This window comes from Gobio gobio, assembly GCF_949357685.1.
Source record: "Gobio gobio genome assembly, chromosome: 11".
In the NCBI taxonomy this organism is placed as follows: Eukaryota; Metazoa; Chordata; class Actinopteri; order Cypriniformes; family Gobionidae; genus Gobio; species Gobio gobio.
Window position 1 is genome coordinate 4,418,665 of NC_137104.1, and position 26,892 is coordinate 4,445,556.

The window sequence follows — 26,892 nt, forward strand, 5'->3', positions numbered from 1 at the left end:
AGGTTATGTGATTACTGGGGAAACGGCTGCATTTCTGCTGTTGCGTCAGCGCCCTCTGCTGTCAAAGAATGAATGTGCACTTCAGCGTCTCCTCATTCCGCCATGTGCTCGGCTGATGCACGGTCTATTTACATCAGTGCGTTCCTCTTTGACGTGATTTTCATTTTAAACGGTTGATGGGTAAAGTATTCTTCAAATTCATTCTAAAAATCTGAATAATTCGTAATAAATAATTATTCACGGTATTTTGAAGTGCCCACGATAACAATATTGTGCATGTTCATTATTGCGGTATGTCGTATTACCGTTTACCGGCACATGTCTAATTGAGACACGTCATATTTCACTGAGAAGTACACCCACTAGAGGGGAACGTAATCAGAGACAGGAAATATAATATATATATAAAACTGACATTTGGATATTTGACTTAACAGTGACCACATTTACTGCACACACAGACATACTGAGACACACTGAGTGTCAGGATCCCAAAATGTACACATTCTTCAGCTGAAGCGTCACGTTTTACTGCCTTTATCCACTTTTGTCTCCTTAAACTCGTTTTTTTGGGTCGACAGCTTATAAAAACGTATTTCTGTGTTTTTTAGCTTGTTTGCTGTACACTGTCACATATCAGCTTTTAGACTTTGTTAAGTTTTTTTTTTTTATATAAGTCCGAAATGACAAGGACGCAGCCTCACGCAATGCAAAGTCAATGGAGAGCGTTGGATTGTTTTCCTCCCCGGTGTGGCCTAAATACGCTCTGTCTCTATCCCCCAGAGTTAGATTAGATTCTCATCTCAGTGCGTGTCATAACTCTGACGCACCCACCGCTAGCTTAGCACAAAGACTGGAGGTAAATGGCTCCAGCTAGCCGACTTCTCAATTAGTGACAAAATAACGCCAACATTTTTCCTGTTTACATGTTGTGATGTGTATAGTTCAGGGCTGTCAAAATAACGCGTTAAAAAAAATAACGCAGATTAATCCATTCTGTATTGGGCTTTGACCCTGAGTTGTAAAATGAAGAAGGGAGACGAGAATACGCTGCCTGGATCATTGATTGGAACATTTATGTAGCCTATATAAAAACGTCCTGATGGAAGTGCTGATAAAAATAGTCGTCTGCGATGTCCTGCAATGTCCACTATTCTACCCAAGAGCGTGTCATATACACGCCATAAAGTGCGTATCATTACTCAAAATCTAGTAATTTAAGCATGGCAAATTCAACTTTAATCATATAAAATGTAATTTCCAAGCAGGAAAATTGTGGCCAGTGAAAATGCTGAGTGGCTAGTAACTTTGGAAAACCACTAGCCACAGTGGCTGGTGAGCAAAAAAGTTAATGTCAAGCCCTGATTGTATGTACAGTGAACAAAATCATCTTCCTGAAGCACTTTTTAATTTTTTTCCTCAGCATATTAGGTCATATTGTTTATTGTTATGGCCAATATTTGAACAGTGAAAATAATAATAAGAGTTTTTGAACTTTAATGTCACTAATGCTGATTATTCATTGATTCATTTGAATTGAAATGTTTAAAATACTTTCATAGCTAAAATTATGTATGCGATTAATTTAGATTAATTAATCAGAGTATGTAATTAATTGGATTAACATTTTTAATCGATTGACGGCCCTAGTATAGTTACATTGTGTACTAAGACCGGCGGAAAATTAAAAGTTGTGATTTTTCTAGACCGTTATGGCGAGGAACTATACTCTCAGTCTCACTGGCGTCATCCAATCAGATCGCCCTATGCAAATACCCTAGAGCAGACGCTAGCCAATTGGGTTCATGCAACCCCAGAGCAGACGTGTGATTGGCTGTTGTCACTATGACGGTCACATCAGGCAAGAAGATGAGAATAGTATGTATGTATGGACTTATCTAACTCTGTGACATAAGCTTCTTCACTTTATCCCCCAAAGTCGGCGTGTTCCTTTAAAATGTTTGAAATAATTAGTCTTTTTAATAGAGTAAAGAATTTAAAAATATGCATTTTTTTGAAGTGACTGCTAGTATTAGAATAAAGTTATGTATTTCAGGGTTTCCACGGGTCTTAAAAACGTCTTCTAAAGTCTTAATTTGACTTTCTACAATTTAAGTGCTTAAAAATGTCTTGAATTGGATCAGAACAGTTTTTAAATTCAATATCATGGCATTAAATTAGTGCCCAATGATGTCCGCTATGTGGAAAACGTGCACGTAATCGCCAAATCCATTCATAAAAATGGAATTTACTGTATAATGCGAAATGTCATTGGATTTGTCAACTTTTGGATGAATAAATCAGAATTAGCACACTTAAAGGAATAGTTCACCCAATAATGAAAGTTCTATCATGTACTCACCCAAAAATGGGAAAACACAGAGTTTGGAGAGAATTTGAGAAAATTAAACGCATTTCATAGGGCCCTAAATTAAAATGCATGTACTTCAAAAAAATGATAATACATAAATTAATGTCTTCCTCAGGATTTGTGTTCCGGTACAAATATCTAAACAACCTTAAAACAAGATAGGTTTACTTGACGTGCAAAATGAAGAAATTGAACAAAATTAAGAGAATTTATGCTTAAAACAAGAACAAGTATCTGTCAATGGGTGTCATTTGGCTTCTTCAAACTTTGAGCTATTTTATGTGTAAAAGTAATGTTGGAAATTGTATTTTCAAACTTTGAAGTGTTGCTAATAAAACTCATCGTGTGCTTCCTAGACATTTAGATGACATATTGACTTGTTCCCTTCAATTTATTCTTTAAATTGTCTACAAAAATTATTAATATTATAAATAGTAGGTTGTACAAGTATATTTGTAGCAATAGCCAACAATACATCGGGTCACTGATCTGAATGATTTCTGAAGGATCATGTGACACTGAAAATGTTAATTTATTTTATTTGACTGAATTACAAAAAAAATCACTTGTATAAGTACCTTCAAGCACTGTAATTATGTGGATTATAGCAATGGAGTCTCCTCCAGAGAGCTAACATTTGTTGTGTTTGTTTCCCATCTTAGCCGGTAAGACGATCTCCTCCAATCTCAGATCTCACCCAGGCTCCCCCTGCCAGGTAAGAGCGGATGGTTTACGGTAGTTTTACGCCCGTTTCACACTGAACTCATAAGCAGAGCAGAAGCTGTTCATAATCAGAGGCACAGGCAGTGTGTTGCATGCATGCTTAATATATGATAAAAGTAAGCTTAAAGTTAAGCTATACCTCTAGTGCTTAAAGACAATACTTCACTTGTATGATTTTATGATGAAATTTGTTGGTATTCTTGTTTACCCAGACATATTGAACACGAACAGTGCGCTGGGGCTTTAATTCAACTTAAGCGGCACAACAAAAATAGATCCCTGAAACAATCCCTGTTAACATATAAAAATTAGTGCGGGGAATCGATAAAAAAAAAAAAAGAATTAATTAATTTAAAAAAAATTCTGTAATTAATCACGATTAATCGCAAGTTTTTAATATTTTGATATTGGAATCATTTCAGTTACTCTCCAAATTAATGTAGAAACTATTTAAAGACCGCATATTTTAAATATTTGCTGTAATGGAATCTTTTTATGAATGAAGGCCAGTATCACTGATACTGATGTCTCTATGAAACATTAATGACGTTACATTATAGTATAACTGAAAGCTGCCAATTTCAACATTTATTAGGCTTTAAAAAAACAACTTTTCTTTACATAAACCCATTATAATAAATGTTATTTTTTACCTGTGGCCTTCCGTGTTAGACGAGACATGTAATAGTTATCAAACACCTTTCTTAACTGCGTAAATAATAAATGAAATATAGATTAATCATCATTAAAGCTACAATTTTCTGTTCCCGTTGTTCTTTGATGAACATTAACAGGCATCATCATCAGTGCTACTGTCACTTTAAGAACTCTTTAAAGCGTTAGTTCACCCAAAAATGTAAATTCTGTCATTAATTACTCACCCTCATGTCGTTGGACACCCGTCAGACCTCCGTTCATATTCGGAACACAAATGAAGATATTTTAGTGTAAAGCTGATGCTGAGAAAGGCTTCAGATAGGCCTCCATTGGCATTCAGTACATTTACACTCCCAAGATCCATGAAAGGCACTAAAAACGTCGTTACAAAGTCCATCTCACCACAGTGGCTCTACAATAATGTTACGATGCGACGACAATAGTTTTTGTGCGCAAAAAAAAATCAAAATAACACCTTTATCCAGCTTGTTATTGCCTTCCGTGTGTGCCTCCACGACGCATGCGCGAGAATATGACGCAGATCCGGCGTTCGGGAATCCATGAAATACACACTTTAGCCCCATTTTGAGAACTACGCCGAGACCTAAAGCCGATCAATGTAGAATCCAACAGCTTAGATACGCGCGTCTTCCTCTGCTTGTAAACAAATCTCTTCTGGGTCATGTGTCCGAACGCCGGATCTGCGTCATATTCTAGAGTCACTGTGGTGAGATGGACTTTGTAACGACGTTTTTAGTGCCTTTCATGGGTCTTGTGAGTGTAAATGTACTGAATGCAAATGGAGGCCTATCTGAAGCCTTTCTCAGCATCAGCTTTACACTAAAATATCTTCATTTGTGTCTGAAGATGAACGGAGGTCTGACGGGTGTCCAACGACATGAGGGTGAGGAATTAATGACAGAATTTTCATTTTTGGGTGAACTAACCCTTAAAGTTCATTTAAGACGTTATTTAACTACTTTAAGACTCCTAATATGAGAATACTCAAAATTCTCTGTTGTTGTTATTGTTTGTTCATGAGCAAAAGAGAACTCGATGTGAGCAGGAGACTGACGAGAGTCTGTCTGTGCGTTGAGTGTGTGTGTGTGTGTCTTCACACACACACACACACACACAGACACAGGACATTGACATACAGCACGTTCTCTTGTGTTTTGTCGCGCTTGGAAGCATTTACATGAATAGGAGCGTGATGATCATGTAACGCTGGGCGAAAATGGATATAAAAACGGACGCTGCGTTATTTGCGTTAAATAATTTTAATGCGTTAAGCTGAAAAATGTTATCGCCCGCGTTAATTTGCCCAGCCCTAATAAAAATACATGCGCTGCTTACACGCCTAGTGTGAATCGGTAGCTTAATCTTCTCTTTTTGGAGAAGACGGTGAGCTGTTAGTGGACTCAATCCATCAATTCCTTTGTCCCCAGTACAAGCAGTTTGTCCTACCCCTTGTCCAGCACCCCAGCATCCAGCAGTGCTGCTTCAGGAGGGGGCAAAATGAAGAGGGAAAGGGCTATTAGACCATCATCCAAACGGCCTGAAGATGAGGTCAGATGTTCTGCTAGTTATATGCTGTTATATCATTGTTTTGGAATGGTTTGATGCTCACCTGTTTTCCTTTCAGGTTGCCGAGGACCCAGACCTGCCGCCTGCTTCTCTTCCCACCAATTTCACTTTACCCACATTTAATTTCTCCTCTCCTCCCCCTACCACCTCGTTTACAACACCACTTACAACTGTCTCTGAGGAGCCGCCAGCGAATAAGGTATTACGTCCCCTCTGACACCTGAGAATTGTGCCTTTCTCTGGCGTAGTCTTAAGGTGCTCATTGCGGTTATGTTAGACAAATCATTAAGGCCCGAGGACCCTGTTGGAATTGCTCGGCCTATCATTCTTCTCCAAAATGAATCGCATTTTTGAGGACCTAAACATGATCAAACACATGAAACTCTGATATGGGTTTCAGAATTAGCCGTGGCAAAATGGCTCAATAGCGCCACCTACAAAATTTCAATTAAATGCTGTTCGCGCTACGTTTCACGTACAGGTATGAAATTCGGTGGACAAATGTAACAGCCCAATACCTACACAAAAGTCCCTGGGTGCAAAATCTTAAAACTAACAGGAAGTGAGATCTTTTGAATTTTTTGAAAATTTTTGCCATTTCCAGACGTGCTTTAACAAACTCCTCCTAGAGATTTAATCAGATCAACATCATATTTGCACAGTCTAATCTAAAGGCCTTTGTGACGTCAAATTGCGAAGATTTTCAGTGTCCGTGGCGGCCTCACAAAGTTCGATGTGTTCCCCATGAAACAGGAAGTTGTTGTAACTCGGGCATACAATGTCCAATCTGCCCCAAACGTCACATGTTTTATTAGAGTCCTGGCCTGAAAACATCTAAATGCCAATATTCAGTTACAGGCATAGCGCCACCTACTGGCAACAGGAAATGGCATGTTTTACACTCTGATTAACTCCTCATAGTGATTTAACCAGAACAAGGAAGTTTTATTAGTCTAATCTTAAGGCCTTAGCCATGTTAAATTGTGGCCCTGACCCAAATGGCACCCTAAACCCTTGCGGTCTTCCTCTCACGAGCACCCTTCTGAGACTTAAAATGGGACACCCTATGGTCTCCTTGACTTAACCTTTACACGCAGCGGCCATTGTAAGTCCACAAGACCGAAAGTGCACATGAAGTGGGCCATTTGGGGCGAGGTCTGTTTCGCTGATGGGCGTGCCTGTAGGGGTCTGACAAAGTTTGATGTTTCTCAGGCATACAATGTCTGACCTGCTCCAAACTTCACGTTTGCTTGGAGTCCGGGCCTGAAGACATCTACATGCCAGTATTCAGTTACAGGCCTAGCGTCACCTACTGGCAACAGGAAATTACATGTTTTACACTGCAATTCACTTCCAGAAACTAGGGATGGGCAACAGTGATCGAGTACTCGAACGTGACAGCGACGATCCATCATGAAAACAATGATCGCCCTGACTTTAAAAAATATATTTGTCTATTTTTCTGATTGGTTATTGCGGCATTTTGGGCGGTAACTGAAGTCTGATTGGTTAGCGTTAGACAAGCACGACTTCCAGACCGGCGAAATAAAGCGAAACTGAAGCGCGCTGCAGTGATGCATGGAATCACTGTGATCATGAAATACAGATAGGGGGAAAGATGTACAGCGCTAACCTGTCATATACATAGCATTATAATGAAAACTAGATTGTGATCGAATGTTGTAAATTATCTGTGCTTTAGTTCCCCGTGTATCAGCTGTTAAAAGAAATCCACAAGCGTGGTGAAATTCATGTCTGCGTCCTTTTCTGCAGATGCAAGTAGTAAGATTACTTTTATGTTGTCTTTATGTTGATAAATCTCATATGGACAAGTTTGGTTTTGTTTAAAGAGCACCTATCATGGCATTTAAAATGTTCCAAATATTGTTTTAGAAGTCCCCAACAACAGTTTTGCATGCATGCAATGACAAAAAAGACTTCAGTTTTCTTATAATATGCATTTATTTTTACCTGTTTTGACAGCGATTCTCAAATGATTCCTTTAGTGATTCACTTTTCAAAACCCCGCCTTTACGTGACGCTAATCTGCGGTGATTGGTCCGATGACCCAGTCAGTTGTGTTTGGTATAGTCTGTGCAGATATTTTCGGAAACGGAACGCCCATCAAAGTCTTATAGTGACAGTAATTTGTTAATATGTGTCAGGAGTTATGAATATGAAAACCGCGTCGGTACTGTTTGATTGTAATATGAGCCTCAGCTGATCTCATTCATAAAAAAACTTCTCTATTCTCCTCACGAAGACTCGCGACAAATCAACATCCCTCAGGGCTTTTAGTTCAAAAGTGTGCAGATGAGGAGAAATATTGATAGATTCTCATATGTCTGTGTCAAATTTCTAAACAGAGGAGTATTTTTTATTCAATACTTCCTCAAAATGGGCAGTTATAGCCTAATCATGAGCGATTGAGTCTCTTATGTGTTGTTTTCAATTCATCCTGGCAGCCGGAGGGCGCTCTGTGCACATATAGTCCATATATGATACAGACAGATGAAGAAGATACCATGTGCCATAATAGAAGTCCATAATAAAAGCTTCCTGAGATCGCGAAACATACATTTGACGACTAATAATAAACACTCAATCGCGACGATGTATGGTTTGTCTTCAAGCCACTTAGTCTTCAAATGCTCATCCTTGGGCAGATGAAAGAAGTTTGCTTTTGAGTCTCACTTCAGAACACAGCGTCTCGTCGCCATGATGTTTTCTAGTTTTCACTGGCGTCTTGGAGCGCAATAAGTGGGCGTATCGTATTCAAATAACTTGACAAGTTGACGTCATCTAGTCAGAGAAAAAGCTTCGGTCTTCTAACGATTCTTAAAAATGACTCCGAGTCGACTCTTACTTTTGAAAGAAAATAACTATATATACGGTGCACTGTCATATTTCAAGCTATCACAGGATGTTTTTGTTCACTTAGATCTATGTTACACACTACATGAAAGGTACATTTCAAAATTCCATGATAGGTGCTCTTTAATAACCAGCTAGTAAAGCATTGCCATTACCAACTGGTGTTCCTTCTCTTCAGTTTCAGCTCAAACGCAATGCCCGACATTATGTACTCTGGGTTATTTGAGACGGTTGGCGATAATCTTTTTAGATAGGCTATTTTTTTCAAAAGCATTGATTATATTAATGCAGCAACGTTACTTCGCTCTCATGTTTTTTAACAGTAGACATGTTTTATTTAAAGTTGTTTCTTATTATGCCTTCGAAAACGCGCAGTAATGTCTGTAATCCCTTTGATCAGGAAAAATAAAATTAAGTGCAAGATGTGCAGAGCCAATCTGTCATGTACATCAGGGTTCCCGCGGGGTCTTAAAATGTCTAAAATTAATTTTTTTAAATTTAAGGCCTTAAAACGTCTTAAAAACGACCAGATTTTCACCCGAGGTCTTAAATTTAATTTAGTTAGGTCTTAAAAAAAAGTGTTATCCTCGTTCATTTCCAGAAATGCTGGCTGCAGAAAGTTATTAACGTTACACTGTAGCAAAAAAGTATCGAATCGCGAAAGCGGAGCTCTAGAGTCTTTGTTGCGCCGCCCTCAGAGCGTTCGTTCGGGGTGTTGTAGTTCTTTCTGGGGGTGTTGGTACTCGTACTCGGTGATAAAACTACAAATCCCGTGATAAATGCAATTACCTGCCCGCAAAATACGTCTACATTTAATAACGTTGTATTTTTCTGGACCGAATGAGGCATACATGCATTGTTTTATATTATTCTAAACAGTGATAAAATAAAATTAAGTGCAAGATGTGCAGAGCCAATCTGTCATGTACATACCGTTATAATGAGAAAACAATTGTAATAGTGTTGTAAATTCTGTGCTTTAGTTGCCCGTGTATCGGCGTTGTTGTTAAGGGAAGAGCGCATTCAAAATGTGTAAAAACTAGCACGGCCAAGTTCACGTGCACATTCGCGTCCTTTTGTGCTGATGCAAGTTTACACACTGATTAATCTAATATAGGGTGTGTTTGGTTGAGTTTATTAACCTGCTAGCAAAGCTATGTAGGGTGCTGTTTATTCACAGTTTCAGTTCAATTACAATGCCCGTTATTATTGATTGGGTTATTTGAGATGGTTATTTTCTTTTTAGATGTTTCTTTTTCAAAAACATTTATGCATCATAATCTAGCAGTTATTTTTTCTAGTCATATGTTCATGTTTTCATAGACATGTGATGTTTTTATTTGTCAACATTAATTTTCGTAACACTCTTAAAATGGTTTAATATCTCCATGACGGAGACGCCCTGCCCCCAATTAATCGAGTATTTGTTTTTGAGACCTATCGATGATCGAAATGAGAAATTCCTATCCCTACCAGAAATGCATTTAAATATGCCATGAAGTACCAAACATGCTAGAAACACATTGTCATGCAACACTTGGCTAAGTGTATGCGAGTTATGCTACGAAACAGGAAGTTGTTGTTGTAACTGCCCTAAACTTCACATGTTTGATAAAAGTCCTGACCTAAAGACATCTACAGGGCAATATTTGGTTATAGTCAAAGTGCCACCTGCTGGCAGCAGGAAGTGTTGCATATTGAAGTGATTTTGCCATATTTCTCCTATATTTTCCTGCTTAAATACATGTCGCCCACCTTTTTCTTGAGTCTATCAGGTGGTGGTGGCCCCGGATGCGAGGGCCCTTTCATCGTTTAATGTGGACTTGTATCTGTAACACTTTTTCTTTTTTAAATCAGGAGCCAGCCGCACCATCCACCCCACCATCTGCCCCCTTCACATTCTCTTCACCTATCGTAAAGGCGACAGCAGCAAGCCCTCTGTCTTTCTCTCCATCGGTAGGTCTCCTTTTATTCTTTTTACACTTTATTTAATGGGAAACGAGCATCTGTAATGATGATAATTCTTCCCTGCAGGCTGGATTCACCTTCAGTGCACCTACTATGAAAACGGGCCCGTCTTACTCCAACGGGAAAATTGTTCCAACTGTAGCACCAGGTAAGGCTTGTTTTGCAAAGCAGATGTATTTTCATTTTGAAGTCAGGTTATGTTGATGTTTCTTTTCTACATGTTTTCGCAGTCAAATCAGTGGCTAGTGAGGAAAACGATTTTGATGGACCCTTCAAACCGGCAAAGGTCTTAAAACAGGGCAGTGTATTGGATCTACTTAAGGGACCTGGTATGATATGCTTTTCCATGTAATGTTTTTAAGGGCATTTTGCTATTTTTGCATGCATTTACCGTCTTCTCTTTTCCAGGATTTGCATCCCCCTCTCAGAACTCTGCTGATAAACCTTCACAGTCTGCTACATCATCATCATCGGCTCCTCTTTCTGGATTTGGTGATAAGTTTAAGCCACCTGCAGGGTCATGGAGCTGTGGTACTTGCATGTTGCAAAACAAGTCCTCGGACAAAACGTGTGTGGCTTGTCTCGCACCACAACCCAACACAGACTCTAAATCAGACGGTAAACCCGCAAGCATCAGTTCCCTCTTTGCTCCTCCAGCTGGTAGCTGGGAATGTGACACGTGTCTGGTCAGTAACAAACCGGAAGTAATTAAATGTGTAGCTTGTGAGACGGCCAAACCTGGGACTGGAGTGAAATCCAGACTGACTCTACCGGCTCTTTCTGAGACCTCATCCACTCTCTCGGCCTCCCTGTCTACAACCACAACAACCACCGCTTCATCTACAGCAACTGGACTGTTAGGATTTGGGGACATATTTAAGAAGCCAGAGGGGGCTTGGGATTGTGACGTGTGCATGGTTCAGAACAAGGCACAGGATGTCAAATGCCTAGCTTGTCAGAGCTCTAAACCAGGTAAAGTTTCAGTTTTGCAGTTACTAAGTTGGTTTATTTTAATATCTGACTTTAACTTTAGTGAGTGTGTAGTGTTGCTGTTTGAGCATAAACATCTGCAAAGTTACAACGCTTAAAGTTCAAAGCTTTTTAAGGACTACAACCAACGGTTGGTAGGGACTACAACAAGCTTCTTCACGGGTTGGTGACATCACTAACCCTAACATTTACATAAACCCCGCCCCCGGGAACATGATGAGAAGAGGAAGAGTTGCTGTAATCAAGCTGCTCAAGCTGTCGTCCGTCTTTCACATTTATTGATACAGTACGAACACAAACGCTAAAGCAAGACATCATCAGTTATAACCGTAATTAAACTAAACTATCCCTGTTCTCTCTTCATCAGCAGATATTATCTGGCTCATCTTACCCCACACCAGCGGTTTATAGATTATCATGACAGAATATGCTAATCGATGACTGAAGATCGTAAAATCGTGACCTTTAGAAACGTCCTGTCTCGTTCTACATGTTGTCTCTTTTTCTTGAGTCTCTCCATCATTGTCTGACTCCGGCTTGATCATAAAAGGCTGAACAGTTTCTGACATTTTCTGTGTGCGTGTGGTCATCAGAACTGCTATCATGAGTTCTTGGAGAAAAGAGGGCGGGAGCAGCAGCTCATTTGCATTTAAAGGGACACGCACAAAAAAGACAAGTTTTTGCTCACCCTCAAAGTGATAATTTTAACATGTATTTTGAGCTATAACTTCACATACACACTCTGGGGACATCAGATACTTATTTTAAATCTTCTAAAAAGGGCATTATAGGACCCATTTAATACCCACCAAAAAAAGATGGACAACCCTTTAATGGTGCGTTCACACCGGACAAATGATTTACATGTTTAGTCAATGCAAAAACGCGAATAGACATTCTGCGGTGCGATTCGCGCGAATGACGCAAATTGAGCGGTTTGAACGTGTGATTTGCGCGAATCGCTCAAGTTGAAAAAGCTGAATGGCGGATATTCGTGCCGCATTAACCAATCAGGAGCTTGCTCTAGTAGTGACAACAATGAGGAGAAAATCTGTATATTAATATATGGTTCAGACAATATGATTATCACTGGGTTGTTTCATGTCATTTAATGTTATCACAGTCTCTTTTTGTTAAATGCAAGTTTATGTATGATCAATAATACAAAAGTATAAGTAAAAGGTATACGCAGCTACACATGAAATAAAGCAAACAATTCAGTCAAACATTCAAAGTCAGTGCTAGTCGGCTACAACTGTAACACACTTATAGCCTAAAAATAAAAAAGTAATGAAACTTCGCTTTGCCCTCAGCCTAAACGATTTGCCAGGGAACAAATTATAGATCCATGAGACCAAAGATCGCCCGTTACATCTACACAAGATGAATTATAGCTCGAGACATAGAAGGACTAGCCGAGGAAAGGCTGCCCTCGCCGGGATTAACGAGCGATCAGCGCCGCTGATCCACTGGAGCTCACAACTCCCAAAACGCCAGATAAAATGTTCAAATAGGCGCTCTCTTTATAAATAAACCACAGATTTGAGCTTTAAACAACTACATTATCGCCTGAAAAAGTCTTAACTACGTTTTGTCACACATTAACAGTAGAATTTAACAAAAAAAGACGTGTAAACACAGCCCATGTCAGCCATTTCTCAACGAGACGAGCCGCTGGCAGAAGCCCCGCCCATGACGCAAATTCGCGTCTGAAGAGCTACGCAGAGGACTTCTACCTAGTGATGCACCGATCATGATTTTACATGGCCGATTCCGTTTTTTTTTTTTCAAGAAAACTGGCCGATACCGATTTCCGTTTTTTGTTTTGTTTTACACAATAAAATAATTAAAGTATACATGAACAAGATGTTTATTTGGTATTTAACAGGCTAAATTGGCTTTTGGCTAATGAAAACAAGTCCGCAATCTGAAATTAACAGGAAATTTAATTGGAAATTAAAAGGCTGAAAGGTGAAATTAAAGGCAACAACTGCATATTCTGCAATCCAAACAAAGATGTTACTTAAATCAGCATTTGTTTTTAAATTCAGTGTAAAGAAAAAAAGTCTTTACCAGTGAAATTAAATAAAACCAAAGTATATAATTGTTCCAAAATATTAAATCAAATAATGTTTAGTGCAACGAAAAAAACTAAGATGCTACAGCAGGTGCTTTTTAAATCAAATTAAGTCAATGTCATTTAAGGTAAAATAAAAGGTAACACAGAATAATGGTCATTAGTTAACATTAGTTAATGTATTAACTAACATGAACTAACTATGAGCAGTACATTTGTTACTGTATTTGTTCATCTTTGTTAACGTTAGTTAATATAAATACAGCTGTTCATGTTAGTTCACAGTGCATGAACTAATGTTAACAAGATTTGAATGCATTAGTAAATGTTGAAATTAACATTAACAAAGATTAATAAACGCTTTATAAGTGCAGTTCATTATTAGTTAATGTTAACTAATGTAGTTAACTATGACCATTATTCTAAAGTGTTACCAAATAAAAATGATCATCCTATAGGCTACAGAACTGATAGTATTTCATTTCTAAAGTGCATGCATGTTCTTCTTTAGGCTACAAAAAGAAGTATTTCGGCTTTTTCACAAGTTAGTCTGTTTCGTTCTCATCCGATCCAACACGTGAGAAGAGGAGCAGAACAAACGCTCACTATCTGCTTGTGCAGGCGCGGAGAGGTCAGCTCGCGCAACTTCAGCTCGCGCAACTTCAGCTCGCGCACCTTCAGCTCGCGCACCTTCAGCTCGCGCACCTTCAGCTCGCGCAACTTCAGCTCGCGCACCTTCAGCTCGCGCAACTTCAGCTCGCGCAGGAAAGCGGCCCTTCCTTCCCTTCAGCGTATCTTGTCTCTTCCCTCAGTTCTCCAGTTTCCAATTTGTAACACACAAGTGACATGTTCGCGAATGATTGCAATATAGGTGTATGTGCACGCGGGCGCACTTCCGGATAAATAGACAGAATAATACAAAGAAAACCGGTGCATCCCTACTTCTACTCGGCAGTCAAAGCGGCATTATGGCATGAAAGTGTGGACTCAGAGGAATACCGTGAGGGTTTAGGGTGCCATTTGGGACGGGGGGCCTATGTTTAACACCATCCTTGCCTCCAATATCCGCCTAATCAAACTGATATTTGCATCCCTGATGTCTTACTCTTCTTGGTTTATGTTTCTAGGAGCTGTAGCCGCAGCGGTCTCGACTCCAGCCTCTGCACCTGGAAGCTCTGCTGCGCCTTTGTTAGGTTTCGGGGACAAGTTCAAGAAACCTGAGGGGAGCTGGGAGTGTGAGGTGTGCTGTGTTCAGAATAAGGCAGGGGACCAGCAGTGTGTGGCCTGCCAGTCAGCAAAACCCGGAGCTAAAATAGAGTCCAAAGGTAAAGTGCCTTGCAATCATATTTCCAGAAGTCAGACTTTGTGAAGCAGCTGCTTATGGTTTTGTAGAAGCAGGCTGATAACCAGAATTCTTGCTGTTTTTCAGGTTTTACTTCATCTTTTGGTGTTCAGTCCAACAGTACAGACTCAAATTCATCTGGGTTTAAGTTTGGTACCGGCTCTACGGACTCAACCTCTGCTGGACTAAAGTTCGGAGGCTCTTTCTCAGATTCTTCCACAGCGGGAGGAATTAAATTTGGATTCGGGACTTCTGACTCGACTTCAAAATCAGAGGGCTTTAAATTCGGAGGCTCGGATGCAGTTTCTGGTGGGGTTAAACTTGGTAGTGCCTTGTCAGAATCAACAAAAGAGAGTTCAACAAAGGCCTTTGCGTTTGGTGGATCCATGGATGACACGGTCGAAAGAAAGACAAAATCTCAGGATTCTAGTACGGGATTTAAATTTGGTGTTGGTAGTGGTGGAATCGCTTTCGGCTCTCAAGCTTCTGGCCCTGAAAACTCTTCATTTTTATTTGGAGCTAAACCCAGTGAGAAAGAGAGCTCAAATTCATCCTTTAGTTTCTCTGCGCCCCAGTCCAAGGCTGAGAAAGAGGATGCTCCTGCTTCCTCAGAAACCGCTTTAGCCACCACGACAACGACGACAACCGCGAACGCCATCCCTGTTTTTGGCAAGTCTTTAGCAGCTGAATCTTCTGCCTCGAAGTTTGGGGAACCAGCAGCGAAAGAGCAAACGCTGGTGACGCCTGCCTTCACCTTTGGAAAACCAGAAGAGAAAAAGGACACCTCTGCACCCTCAAGTGCGTTCTTATTCGGTGCTTCCAAGGAAGTTGAGAAACCAGCGGCAAACTTGGGCTTCTCTTTCAGCGAGCCGGATCCTCCGAAAGACTTCCCCAAGCCCACGCTTACATTTGGGAAACCTGCTGAGTCAACAGAACCCCCAAAGCCGTCGTTCGGGTTTGGGCAGAGTATGACAGGTGAGTGAAACCGTATGGTGTCTAAAACTTTGGAGCGCTGCAGTGAGAACGTGTTTTTGTAGGCCAACCTGTGAATTTGCATCACCCTGGTTTTCCCGACAAAAACCCAAAAGGATTGTTCCATTGGCTTTTGGATTATTGCAGAAAATACGCTCTAGGCTGCCACTAACGACCATGTTTATATCGACTAATTTATCACAATTTTCTAAAATTTTACTTAAAAACATTTAATTTAACTTGCAACGTTGGCCTTCAGTGGTGTACTATAAAAACGTATAAATGTAAACAAGCCCTTGAGAAAATGTAAAACTAAAAGAGTAAAAATGTGAAAAGGCCAACATAACAAAAAAAGAGAATATCAGCAAATAGTTTTTATATAGAATCGTGTTGTCACGATACCGAAATTATGACTTCGATACGATACCAGACTAAAATACCGCAATACCGATAAGTTACTGAATCGATACCATAGCAAAAATACAGTAAAAGTAATTGAATATGATACAACTTACTATTCAGTGAGCAAGATAAATCGGACTATAGTGAGAAAAACTCACTAGAAAGATACAAAGCGAACATATACAATTTTGCAAAGTATGTATACGGAAAGAAAAGAAAATAATAAATAATAAGCAAATTTAGAAATACTGCTCTTATTAGACTGCTGTCAAAGTACCGGTACTAATACAATTTCAAGTCGTTCCAACTTACCCAGTCGACTAAAAATATTGACGTCCACTAATTAACAGCGTCGACGCAGTTGATTGTATCGACCAATCACGACAGGCCTATCTTAGACTAACAAGTGTTAATTTAACCCCCCCAAAAACATTGCAGGACGACCATTTCACTCGCATTTGTGACTAAAAATGGATGTGTGAACTGTAAAATGTATTTTTTATTATACAATGTACAAGTCTTCAATGCCTTATTGTTTAACGAGCGTCTTAATCAGGGCTCTACGCTAACATTTTTCTTGAGGAGCACTTGTGCTCCTAATTAAAAAAAAATAGGAGCACAGTCAAAAATTTAGGAGCACTTTCTGATCAATAACACGCATTCCAATTATAACTTTCCCATTACAGGATGATCTTTGTCCCTTTAAATTAATGTCCATGGGCATTTTTACCATTATAAGAGCAATGTTTTCTAATCTTATTAAATGAAATGCATCATCTTTTGTCAATTTCTTCAATTAAAATAGAAAAGTTGTTTTTAAAATGTTAATTTAAACAATAAATTCAGTTAGAGCAATAAGACACAACCAGACTGTTACCAATCTAATTAAATCAGCATCAAAAGATCAATCTTTGCACTGTAGAAGTGGCACAGCAGCTCCATCTGAAGTGGTGTTTAGACACATTTACATAGATTTAATGCAGCTCATGGGTAAATAATGTTGATGGATGTTTTAAATATAAGGTTTTGAATGTAGAAATAGGCTATGTACAAGTTAAACTTGGTTAAAAGTTTGATATTTTAAATAAAAAGTCCATGCAAAGTATAAATATGAAAATAAAACAGCCAGTAGGTGGCGTCAATTTTATGTGCGATTGATTCATTCAGTCGTTCAAACGCAGATTCATTCGAATCGAATCGCTTGGAGATGCGCAACAGTTCTGGTGTAGTTTTGATGTTCCCGAAATAAACAGTATTGTGGCTAAAACGTTGTTACTTAATATCAACTTGTCTATTGGACTTTTGTACAAGAGCTAGTGCACCGGTGCGCCTAAATATTTTTTCGCAGTCGCACGCAGTAATTTTCAGGCCAAAATGGTCGCTATGTAGAGCCCTGTTAATGATCAATTTAAGGCGTCTTATTTTTTGGGGATGGAAAAACATAAATAGCAATACTGTCTAAAGTGATTATTAAACTTCAAAAGGCTCTGATTTCATTAAATAAATGTGAGCGTTTCACGTTTCAAAGCCTGAACGGTTCAATCAATGAGCACATTTATGAACTAATGCTGATCAATTATGACACTGTTTACTGTACGGTGTTTATATTGTAATATGTTGTGTACGGTTGTAAGAACGCATATTTTATCTCCTTGTCTGAATTTGAAGGAGCATCCGCCAATAATAAGGCATATATTTCACAAATCTGTACTGGAAACGGCTTCAGTGATGCTGAAATGGCACTTATGGTGTGTTTTTTGCAGAAATGGTTAGTTGTGCCCCTAAAGTATCTAAATGCGCTCCTAAATTTTTCAACTCTGGAGCACCTAAGCGTCCTGAACTAGAAGTGCTAAAATGCTGCTCGTGTCTGGGTTCTGGCCTACATAAATGCGTCATCCCTGCAGCTCTCTATATGTATGTTCTTGTAGTTCCACAGTTTGACTCTCCGACTATGTGCTTTCCAGACACATCTGCTCCAAAGCCCAGTTTTGGCTTCATGGCCAACTCCTCAAGCACCCCAGCTTCATCCAGCTCCACCCCCAGCCTCTTCAGCACCCCCACTACCTCTTCCCTCGCTCCCACCCCTGCGCCCGCAAGCACCTTTGTATTTGGCCAGAGTTCTTCTTCTGAACTTACCATGGCAAAGACTTTCATGTTCGGACAGCAGCAGAAGGACAGCCAGACTCCCGCAGCGCCTTCTGCCACACCTGCCCCAGCACAACCTTTCCAATTCGGCTCGGGCTCAAACTCATCGGCCCCTACTTTCAATTTTGGTGCTGTTGCGTCCTCCACCCCAGCCTCTACTGGTTAGTTTGCCTCCAAATATCCCATAGAGACAGAGCGTATTTAGGCCACGCCCACACCGGGGGGGAAAACAATCCAACGCTCTCCATTGACTTTGCATTGCGTGAGGCTGCGTCCTTGCCATTTCGGACTTATAACAAAAAACAGAACAATGTCTAAAAGCTGATATGTGACAAAGTGTACAGCAAACAAGCTAAAAAACACAAAACGTTTTTATAAGCTGTCGACCCAAAAAAACGAGAGTTTAAGGAGACAAAAGTGGATAAAGGCAGTAAAACGTGACGCTTCAGCTGAAGAATGGGCACATTATGGGATCCTGACACTCAGTGTGTCTCAGTATGTATGTGTGCAGTAAATGTTGTCACTGTTAAGTCAAATATCCAAATGTCAGTTTTATATATGATATTTCCTATCTCTGATTACGTTCCCCTCTAGTGGGTGTACTTCTCAGTGAAATATGACGTGTCTCAATGGTCTGTATCCACTTTTTTGTCCTCAAACGCTCGTTTTTTGGGTCAATAGCTTATAAAAACGTCTGGGTTTTTGGTTGTGGGTTTTGCTTGGCTTGTTTGCTGTACAGCATGTTGCCCCCGGTCCCTCGAATATTCTGATCTATTATGACCTCTGAGCTGTAAAGCTGCCAGAATAATAATAATAATACGCTGTTTGTTAATTGGCCAGAGGAGAACTGGCACCCCGACTGAGCCTGGTTTCTCCCAAGGTTTATTTTTCTCCATTAGGTCACCTGATGGGGTTTTGGTTTCCTTGCCACTGTTGCCTCTGGCTTGGCGTGCTCAGTTGGGGACACTAAATTTTTCAACTAAACATCGAAATAAACCTAATTAATAAACTAAATTAACCATTTAAACTAAATTACTGATTGAATTATTGATCTAAAGCCCACACTGTCACTGTATGATAATTGAAATGAACTGATGACATCAGCGTTTTTTCCAGAATGGCTATACAGCTGAATAAAATTATGCTGCATTATTTTCCTGTTTTACACTGTAAAGCTGCTTTGAAACAATCTACATTGTTAAAAGCGCTATATAAATAAAGTTGGCTTGACTTGACTGTACACTTTGTCACATATCCGCTTTTAGACATTGTTCTGTTTTTTGTTATAAGTCAGAAATGACAAGGATGCCGCTTCACGCAATGCAAAGTCAATGGAGGGCGTTCGATTGGTTCCCCCCCCCGGTGGGCGTGGTCTTCAGATTATGACGCGTGTCTCTCTGTCTCTATAGTGTGATTCTGCCCTTTCTCTGTCGTCTTGTAAAAATGTCTTAACATCTAATATCTCTTGCAGCTCCAGCTCCATCTGCCAACCCTGCCCCATTCGTCTTTAGTCCTGCCACACCTTCATCTGGCTTTGGCACTGGGCAGGCCCCCATTTTCGGACAGAGCGCTTCTCAACCCACTGCTCCTGCGTTTGGGTCAGCAGCTCCTTCATTCTCGGCCACCGCTTCCCCAGCTTCTGCATTCGGAGCCAAGCCCACCAATTCTGCCCCTGTATTCGGTCAGCAAGCCAATCCTGCGCCGACGTTTGGATCTACTGCTGCCACCACGGGCCAAGGTCAGAGAAACATGCTCACATCAGCAGAAACGAAACCCAAAGACCACAAAACCAGTCATAAGGGGCAGTTTTATTCATCATCTGAAAGCTAAAGAAGCTTCCTATATAATATTCGGCCTATATACAACTATTTGAAAATCTAAATATTGAGAACTTTTAAAGCAACACGCCACTTTTTTTGAAAATAGGCTAATTTTCCGACTCCCCTAGAGTTAAACAGTTTATCAAAATCTTTGGTCATTTTTTTGAGCGAGATGCTAATGGTCTAATCAGATTCAATGATCTATGCTAAAGGTGCTACCGTCAGACCCGGAGATCGGCTGAATGGATTCAAAAACGGTAAAATTCAACTTTTTAACTCTAGTGGAGTCGGGAAAATTAGCCTATTTTCAAAAAAAGTGCTGTGTTCCTTTAAAGTTGTCCAAATGAAGTCCTTAGCAATGCATATTACTACTAATAATACATTTTATATTTTTACAGTAGGAAATGTACAAAATATCTTCATCGAACATTATCTTTACTTAAAGGAACACTCCACTTTTTTTGAAAATAGGCTCATTTTACAAGTCCCCTAGAGTTAAATAGTTGAGTTTTACAGTTTTTGAATCCATTCAGCCGATCTTTGTATCTGGCGGTAGCACTTTTAGCATAGCTTAGCATACATCATTGATTCTGATCAGTCCATTAGCATCTCATTCAAAAAAATGACACTTTCAATATTTTTCCTATTTAAAACTTGACTCTTCTACAGTTACATCGTGTGCTAAGACTAACTGAAAATGAAAATTTGCGATTTTCTACACCTATATGGCTAGGAACTACTTTCTCATTCCTGCGTTATAGTCGCGGATCTTCGCGGCCGTACCATGGCTGCAGCGGCGCAATGATTCGTTGGTATTCTGTGAAACATGGTGGTAGTTACACCTTCGACTTACTATCACAGCCCTTTACAACACACAGAACCATGGCTAATCACAGCTAAATCCACAACACACAGAACCATGGCTAATCACAGCTAAAGCCACAACACACAGAACCATGGCTAATCACAGCTAAAGCCACAACACACAGAACCATGGCTAATCACAGCTAAATCCACAACACACAGAACCATGGCTAATCACAGCTAAAGCCACAACACACAGAACCATGGCTAATCACAGCTAAATCCACAACACACAGAACCATGGCTAATCACAGCTAAATCCACAACACACAGAACCATGGCTAATCACAGCTAAAGCCACAACACACAGAACCATGGCTAATCACAGCTAAATCCACAACACACAGAACCATGGCTAATCACAGCTAAAGCCACAACACACAGAACCATGGCTAATCACAGCTAAATCCACAACACACAGAACCATGGCTAATCACAGCTAAATCCACAACACACAGAACCATGGCTAATCACAGCTAAAGCCACAACACAATTTGTCGGCTGCAAGCCTGAAACTTTCTCTGCAACTACACAAACTTAGTGCCGGTCACATTGAAAGTTCCCTAGCTGGGCTACTTTCAGACGCTGTAATATCATTGCCATGGTACGGCCGCGAAGATCCGCGACTATTACGCAGGAATGAGAAAGTAGTTCCTAGCCATATAGGTGTAGAAAATCACAACTTTTCATTTTCAGTTGGTCTTAGCACACGATGAAACTGTAGAAGAGTCAAGTTTTAAATAGGACAAATATTGAAAGTGTCTTTGGTCATTTTTTGAATGAGATGCTAATGGACTGATCAGAATCAATGATGTATGCTAAGCTATGCTAAAAGTGCTACCGCCAGATACAAAGATCAGCTGAATGGATTCAAAAACTGTAAAACTCAACTATTTAACTCTAGGGGACTTGTAAAATGAGCCTATTTTCAAATAAAGTGGAGTGTTCCTTTAAAATCTTATAACTTTTGACATAAAAGGGAAGTGGATAATTTTGATTGTTGGCTATTGCCACAAATATACGCAGGACTGGTTTTATGGTCCAGGGTCACAAATGTCCTAGTACTACCAACATGGGCAACGTTTGACTATTGAGTCAAACTGCAAAACATTTGCATCTTAAACCATGAGGGCGAGCCAGTTGATATCATATCGCAATGTTATGCCGGTGAAGACGTCTGAAGTGCCAGTCAATTATTCACTACAGAAACTGAAAGTAAAACCGAACCAAGCTTTTGGCATCTGATGCTTAACGTCGCATATTCTCTTAGAGACGATGAGATTGTTTTTTCTTAATATTTCACTTGTGGCCCGTTGTGTGAAAATTATATTTTCGAGGAGTATTTTGTGTTAAACAAAGTATGGTTGGGTACCGAAACCAGTGCCTATATAACTGGACCGAATCAGAATGTAGATTTCGGTGCCACTTAAATTCAAACGTGCTTTTCAACCACATAATGTTTATTCTAGGTTCCAGACATTTAAAACCACATAAGTACTAGCAAAAATGCGAGTGACTAACAATCCTTTCAGTTATAATCTGACTGTTTTATTCGTGTGTTTTCACATAATGTCAACATGACTAGCAATGTCAGTTTGCATTCATATTCATTGCATCGGTACATTGGAAATTATTTACAAGCTCAATTTCCTGAGGGTGGAATTGACCTCCATGCTATCTAGTAAAGCCCACCAGTAACCCAGTTATTTGTGCATCTCTGTAATGTTTGCTCCTGTTATGTTTGAAGGAGGGTTCCAGTTTGGAAGCACTGGTGCATTCGGGGCATCAGGGAACAACAATAGTATGTTTGCCTTCGGGGGCGGAGCAGCAGCTCCAGCAACTCCTGCCGCCAGTCCTGCCATGCCTGCCCTAAATCCTCCATCCGGCGGAGGCTTCAGCTTCGGTCAGACTCCTGCTTTCAACATTGGGTAAGAGGATAAACCCTTGTGCTCTAACACCATGAACTGTTTACTATGTTGTTATATCATATTGTGTGACGTAGGGATGCACGATATTATCGGCACGACATCGGAATTGGGCGATAAAAGCATAAAATATAAAAATCGGCATCGGCCGATATGAAAACATTATGCCGATATGCCTAGCCGACAGAGATGTATAAAGTACTAGAGACACATACTTGAGTAAAAGTACAAGTTCCTTATCAAAAAAGTGACTTAAGTAGAAGTTGAAGTGCTCTTTAAGCACCACACTTAAGTAGAAGTACTAAAGTATTCAACATTTTTTTTGTACTTAAGTATTGCAAGCAGGGCTTAAAAACGGAAAAAAAATCAATGGGTTCACTCCGAGCAGAATCGATATTATAGCGTTTCCGTTTTTGCGTTCCTCATTAAACATTACTGTTCCGAAAATGGTTTGATAAGAAAAAATACCGGTTAATAACGTTATTTTAATTTAGCCTATACTTTAAACAAATATGTATAAATAGACTTATTTTTCACTCAATAATAATATAACGCATGGTAATTAAACTTGAATATTTATTTTATAACATTTTTAAAACCACAACAGAAATACATGCATTAATTACAAAGCATAAACAGCGGGACAAATATTGACCTGTTTTAATGGAGCGGAAAGTGGCCTCTATATGCCTAATTCTTTTCAGAAGAGTGATAACATTCTTTGTACATAACTTTTTTTCAACACGACTTGTTTTAAAAATTGCATGAATAAAGAATAAATAAACTGGATAACCATTGCTCTTTTAATGCACCGTCAACGGCTAATTTCAAAGCAAACTGCGCAACACGCCCTTGCATCCCATAATCAAATTCAGTCAGCTAATAAAGCTCGATCATTTAATGCAATATAACACCATTTAATACGAAGCATCAACCGTCTATAGAAAAAACACTGACCTGTCCTGTATTGGCAATCTGAAAGACTATAGGAAGAATGTTTGATAGATGCTAGTAGCCTAACGTTACTTGGATAGGCTTAAACGAAATCCACAAACTAGCCTAAATCAGTCTATTTGAGCTTAAAGTCCGAACTGCTTATTTAAACATACGAAAATAATGTCCTCCAATACCTGCGCTTTCATTGTAGATCTCAGCGGGGAAAGAAATGTACTTGAGGCATGAAAATGCGCGCTCTACTGACGGTAGATTCATAGATGACATTTCACTCACGCTTGATCCGTCAATGTCACATACTGAACTACTCTATTCATGATTGGTCACTGCCAAATAAAAATATTAAAAGAATGATAAAATAACGTTATTAACCGGTTAATGGTCATTTCAAATTAACGTTTCTGTTCAGAACGATTCAAATTGATTTTGATTTCGTTTTCGTTTCTGTTCCTCTTAAAATTGTGTTCGTTTCCGGTTTTCGTTTTCGTTCCTTGAACCGGTTCAGAGCCCTGATTGCAAGTAGTTTATTTAAAAATGTACTACTCAAGTACTGAAAGTAAAAGTACAAGTATTGTGTTATGTAGTTATTAAAGAAAGTAGTCAAAAGTTTGAACATCATATTGTTTTTATTATTTCAAATGATTAAGCTAAAGGACAATCACAATGTTGGTAGGTAATTTTTCTACATATTGCCATATAAATAACCTGAAAATACTGTAGTTCATTAAGATTAAATCTTACTATAACCACTCTTACTAAAAAAAAAAGGGGTAAACACTTATATTATCATTTCAAGAGGTGTTCTGAGTAAATGATTTTGTTACACTTTACAAAATGGTTTGGTTTGTTAACATTACATTAGTTAATGTATTAGACTAATAACTAACATGAACTAACCATGATCAATACATTTGTTACTGTATTTATTAATCTTTGTTAATCTTAGTTAATAAAAATACAGCTGTTCATTGTTTGTATATGTTACTTCACAGTGCACATTAACTATGTAAACAAATAGAGCAATTTGAGCGCAAGACGCTCGTGTTGTTTTAAAGACAGTGAATGCGCGCTCGCGGGGCTCTCTCTCGCGCGCTCTCTCTAACTCTCTCTCGCGCGCGCTCTCTCTCTCATGCGCAGTAATGTGGGTTTGGAATGGAATGATTCGTAACATTTTTATAATTGTAACGAGTAACGATGCAGCACATAAAAAAAATATCGGAGTAAAAGTATTAAACTCATCGAAGATATGTACTGAAGTAAAAGTGGAAGTAGGAGAAAAAAATAATACTCTAGTAAAGTACAGATGCTGCCTTTTAGTACTTAAGTACAGTAGTGAAGTAGTTCTACTTCGTTACTATACATCTCTGCTATCCGATATGCTAATGTGTTGATACGATCCTGTAATAACTCACGTGTGCAGGGACTGCTATAGCGATAAGGTATAGAAAACAAGCAAATGCATTGCATGTACAGTGATTTTTATATTGACAGTTTTTAAATGCTGCCTTGAATTTGTGAATGCGCGGACAGAAGGACGTGATCGTCAACGCAGGGTTGCCAAGTGTGTTTCACAACAAAACTAGCCCAAAACAAGCCCAATTGCGCGCGCAGCAGCCTCCCCAGCAGCAGAAGCCTCCTCCAGGTCCTAGTGCCCGCCCTCTAGAATGTTATATATAGCCTATAGTGGGGGCGCTGTTGTTACAGTAATAAAATGAAAAGTAACATACACAAATAAATTGAAGTACTTTTTTTTCTGAATAAAGCAGTAATGATGTCAAAGCACAAGCATGACACTTGTAAATTAAATACTTTTATATACAGTTTATTAATCTGTAATAAAAATGTATGAAATGGATGAGGAAAAATAATCCAAGGAGCCCTAAAATAATTGTATATTTTTTTATTTTGAAGCTAAAGACAGCATCAACTGATGCCATGCCACCCCCACTTCATGTGCACAAACATTACATCCAAAAATAAAATATTTAGGTTTCTACTGCATCTGTCTGGGTACTTTATATTTTCTCAAAAACTAACAATAATACTCTTATTATAAATAACTTTATTAACATTTATTTATCTTTAACAAGTATGCTTTTAGTAAGGAGACCTCAGAAATCTGAAACCAGAATGAAAAAAAAAAGTTTTTTGCTCAAAATAGTGGTTTCCAAACAAAGGGAAAAATAAACATATATCGGTATCGGCATAGGCCAAACAAAAAGTCAACAACCACACTTTTAATCATTCAAACTTTGATTTTCATGCTAAAAATTCATAACATAAACATTGATTCTAGTATTTAGCCAAAAATGAGTTGAAAAATATTGGATATCGGCAAAAATCCAATATCGTGCATCCCTAATGTGACGGCTACAACTAACTTATTTTCAATCTATTGATTCTCTCTTTTTGATTAGTTGATTAATCGAATGGTTCCCCTCGTCGACAAATCTATAAATCAGTACATTTTGGTAAACTTCCCAATAAATATCTCTAACTTCTGCTTATTTCAACGTTTTATTCAAACTCACAGGTTTGTTGAGAATGTGGTTATTGTATGTTAGAATATTCTAGAATGTTTATTTATATATTAAATACTCTGATTTATTTGTGTAATTACTTTTCCAATCTGAGTATTTAATATTTAAATATTTAATATTTATTATAAACATTCTAGATTTATATAATAGAATTAATAAATATAATATAATGGCATCACAACCATATTCTCAACATAAATCTTGAAAGATTTAAAAGAGCTTAAAGTTATTTATTGGTAAAGTTAACCAAAGGAATCTACTAATTGATAAACTTATCAGGGACCAACAGATGAATCAAATAATCAATAAAGAGAGAGAGAGAATCAATAGATTAAAATGAATAAATCAGTCAATCTATCTTTTTAATTATTACATTCATTTTATATATCAAATTATTGATATATTATATTAAAATATTATAATTAAAATCTAGAATGTTTATAAAAAATATAAAATATTTATATATTAGATATTTAATTCTGATTTATTCATCAAATTTTCCTCAATCTATGGATTTTTTTTGTTGCATTATTTTAATATTTCAACATATTCAAACCTACAGGTATGTTGAGGGTGTGGTTGATGCATTATTGTATATTTAATATCATTTTTAATACTATATTAATCTAGAATGTTTATAATAAAAGTTATATATTAGCTATTTAATTCTTGTTTATTCAT

The 26,892-nt window shown here is 38.6% G+C and overlaps 1 protein-coding gene across 2 annotated transcripts in view; it reads left to right on the forward strand.

The window, feature by feature from the left end:
- nup153 (nucleoporin 153) overlaps positions 1-26,892 on the forward strand; it is a 65,224-nt gene that overhangs the window by 36,240 nt on the left and 2,092 nt on the right. For both annotated transcript variants that reach the window (XM_079829171.1, XM_079829172.1), the window contains exons 10-21: positions 3,034-3,086; positions 5,200-5,320; positions 5,397-5,537; positions 10,070-10,168; positions 10,247-10,328; positions 10,411-10,509; positions 10,589-11,152; positions 14,375-14,572; positions 14,677-15,564; positions 17,928-18,269; positions 19,580-19,846; positions 22,540-22,720. In XM_079829171.1, coding sequence (XP_079685297.1) covers positions 3,034-3,086; positions 5,200-5,320; positions 5,397-5,537; positions 10,070-10,168; positions 10,247-10,328; positions 10,411-10,509; positions 10,589-11,152; positions 14,375-14,572; positions 14,677-15,564; positions 17,928-18,269; positions 19,580-19,846; positions 22,540-22,720 — 3,035 coding nt within the window. The remainder of the gene's footprint in view (positions 1-3,033; positions 3,087-5,199; positions 5,321-5,396; positions 5,538-10,069; positions 10,169-10,246; positions 10,329-10,410; positions 10,510-10,588; positions 11,153-14,374; positions 14,573-14,676; positions 15,565-17,927; positions 18,270-19,579; positions 19,847-22,539; positions 22,721-26,892) is intronic.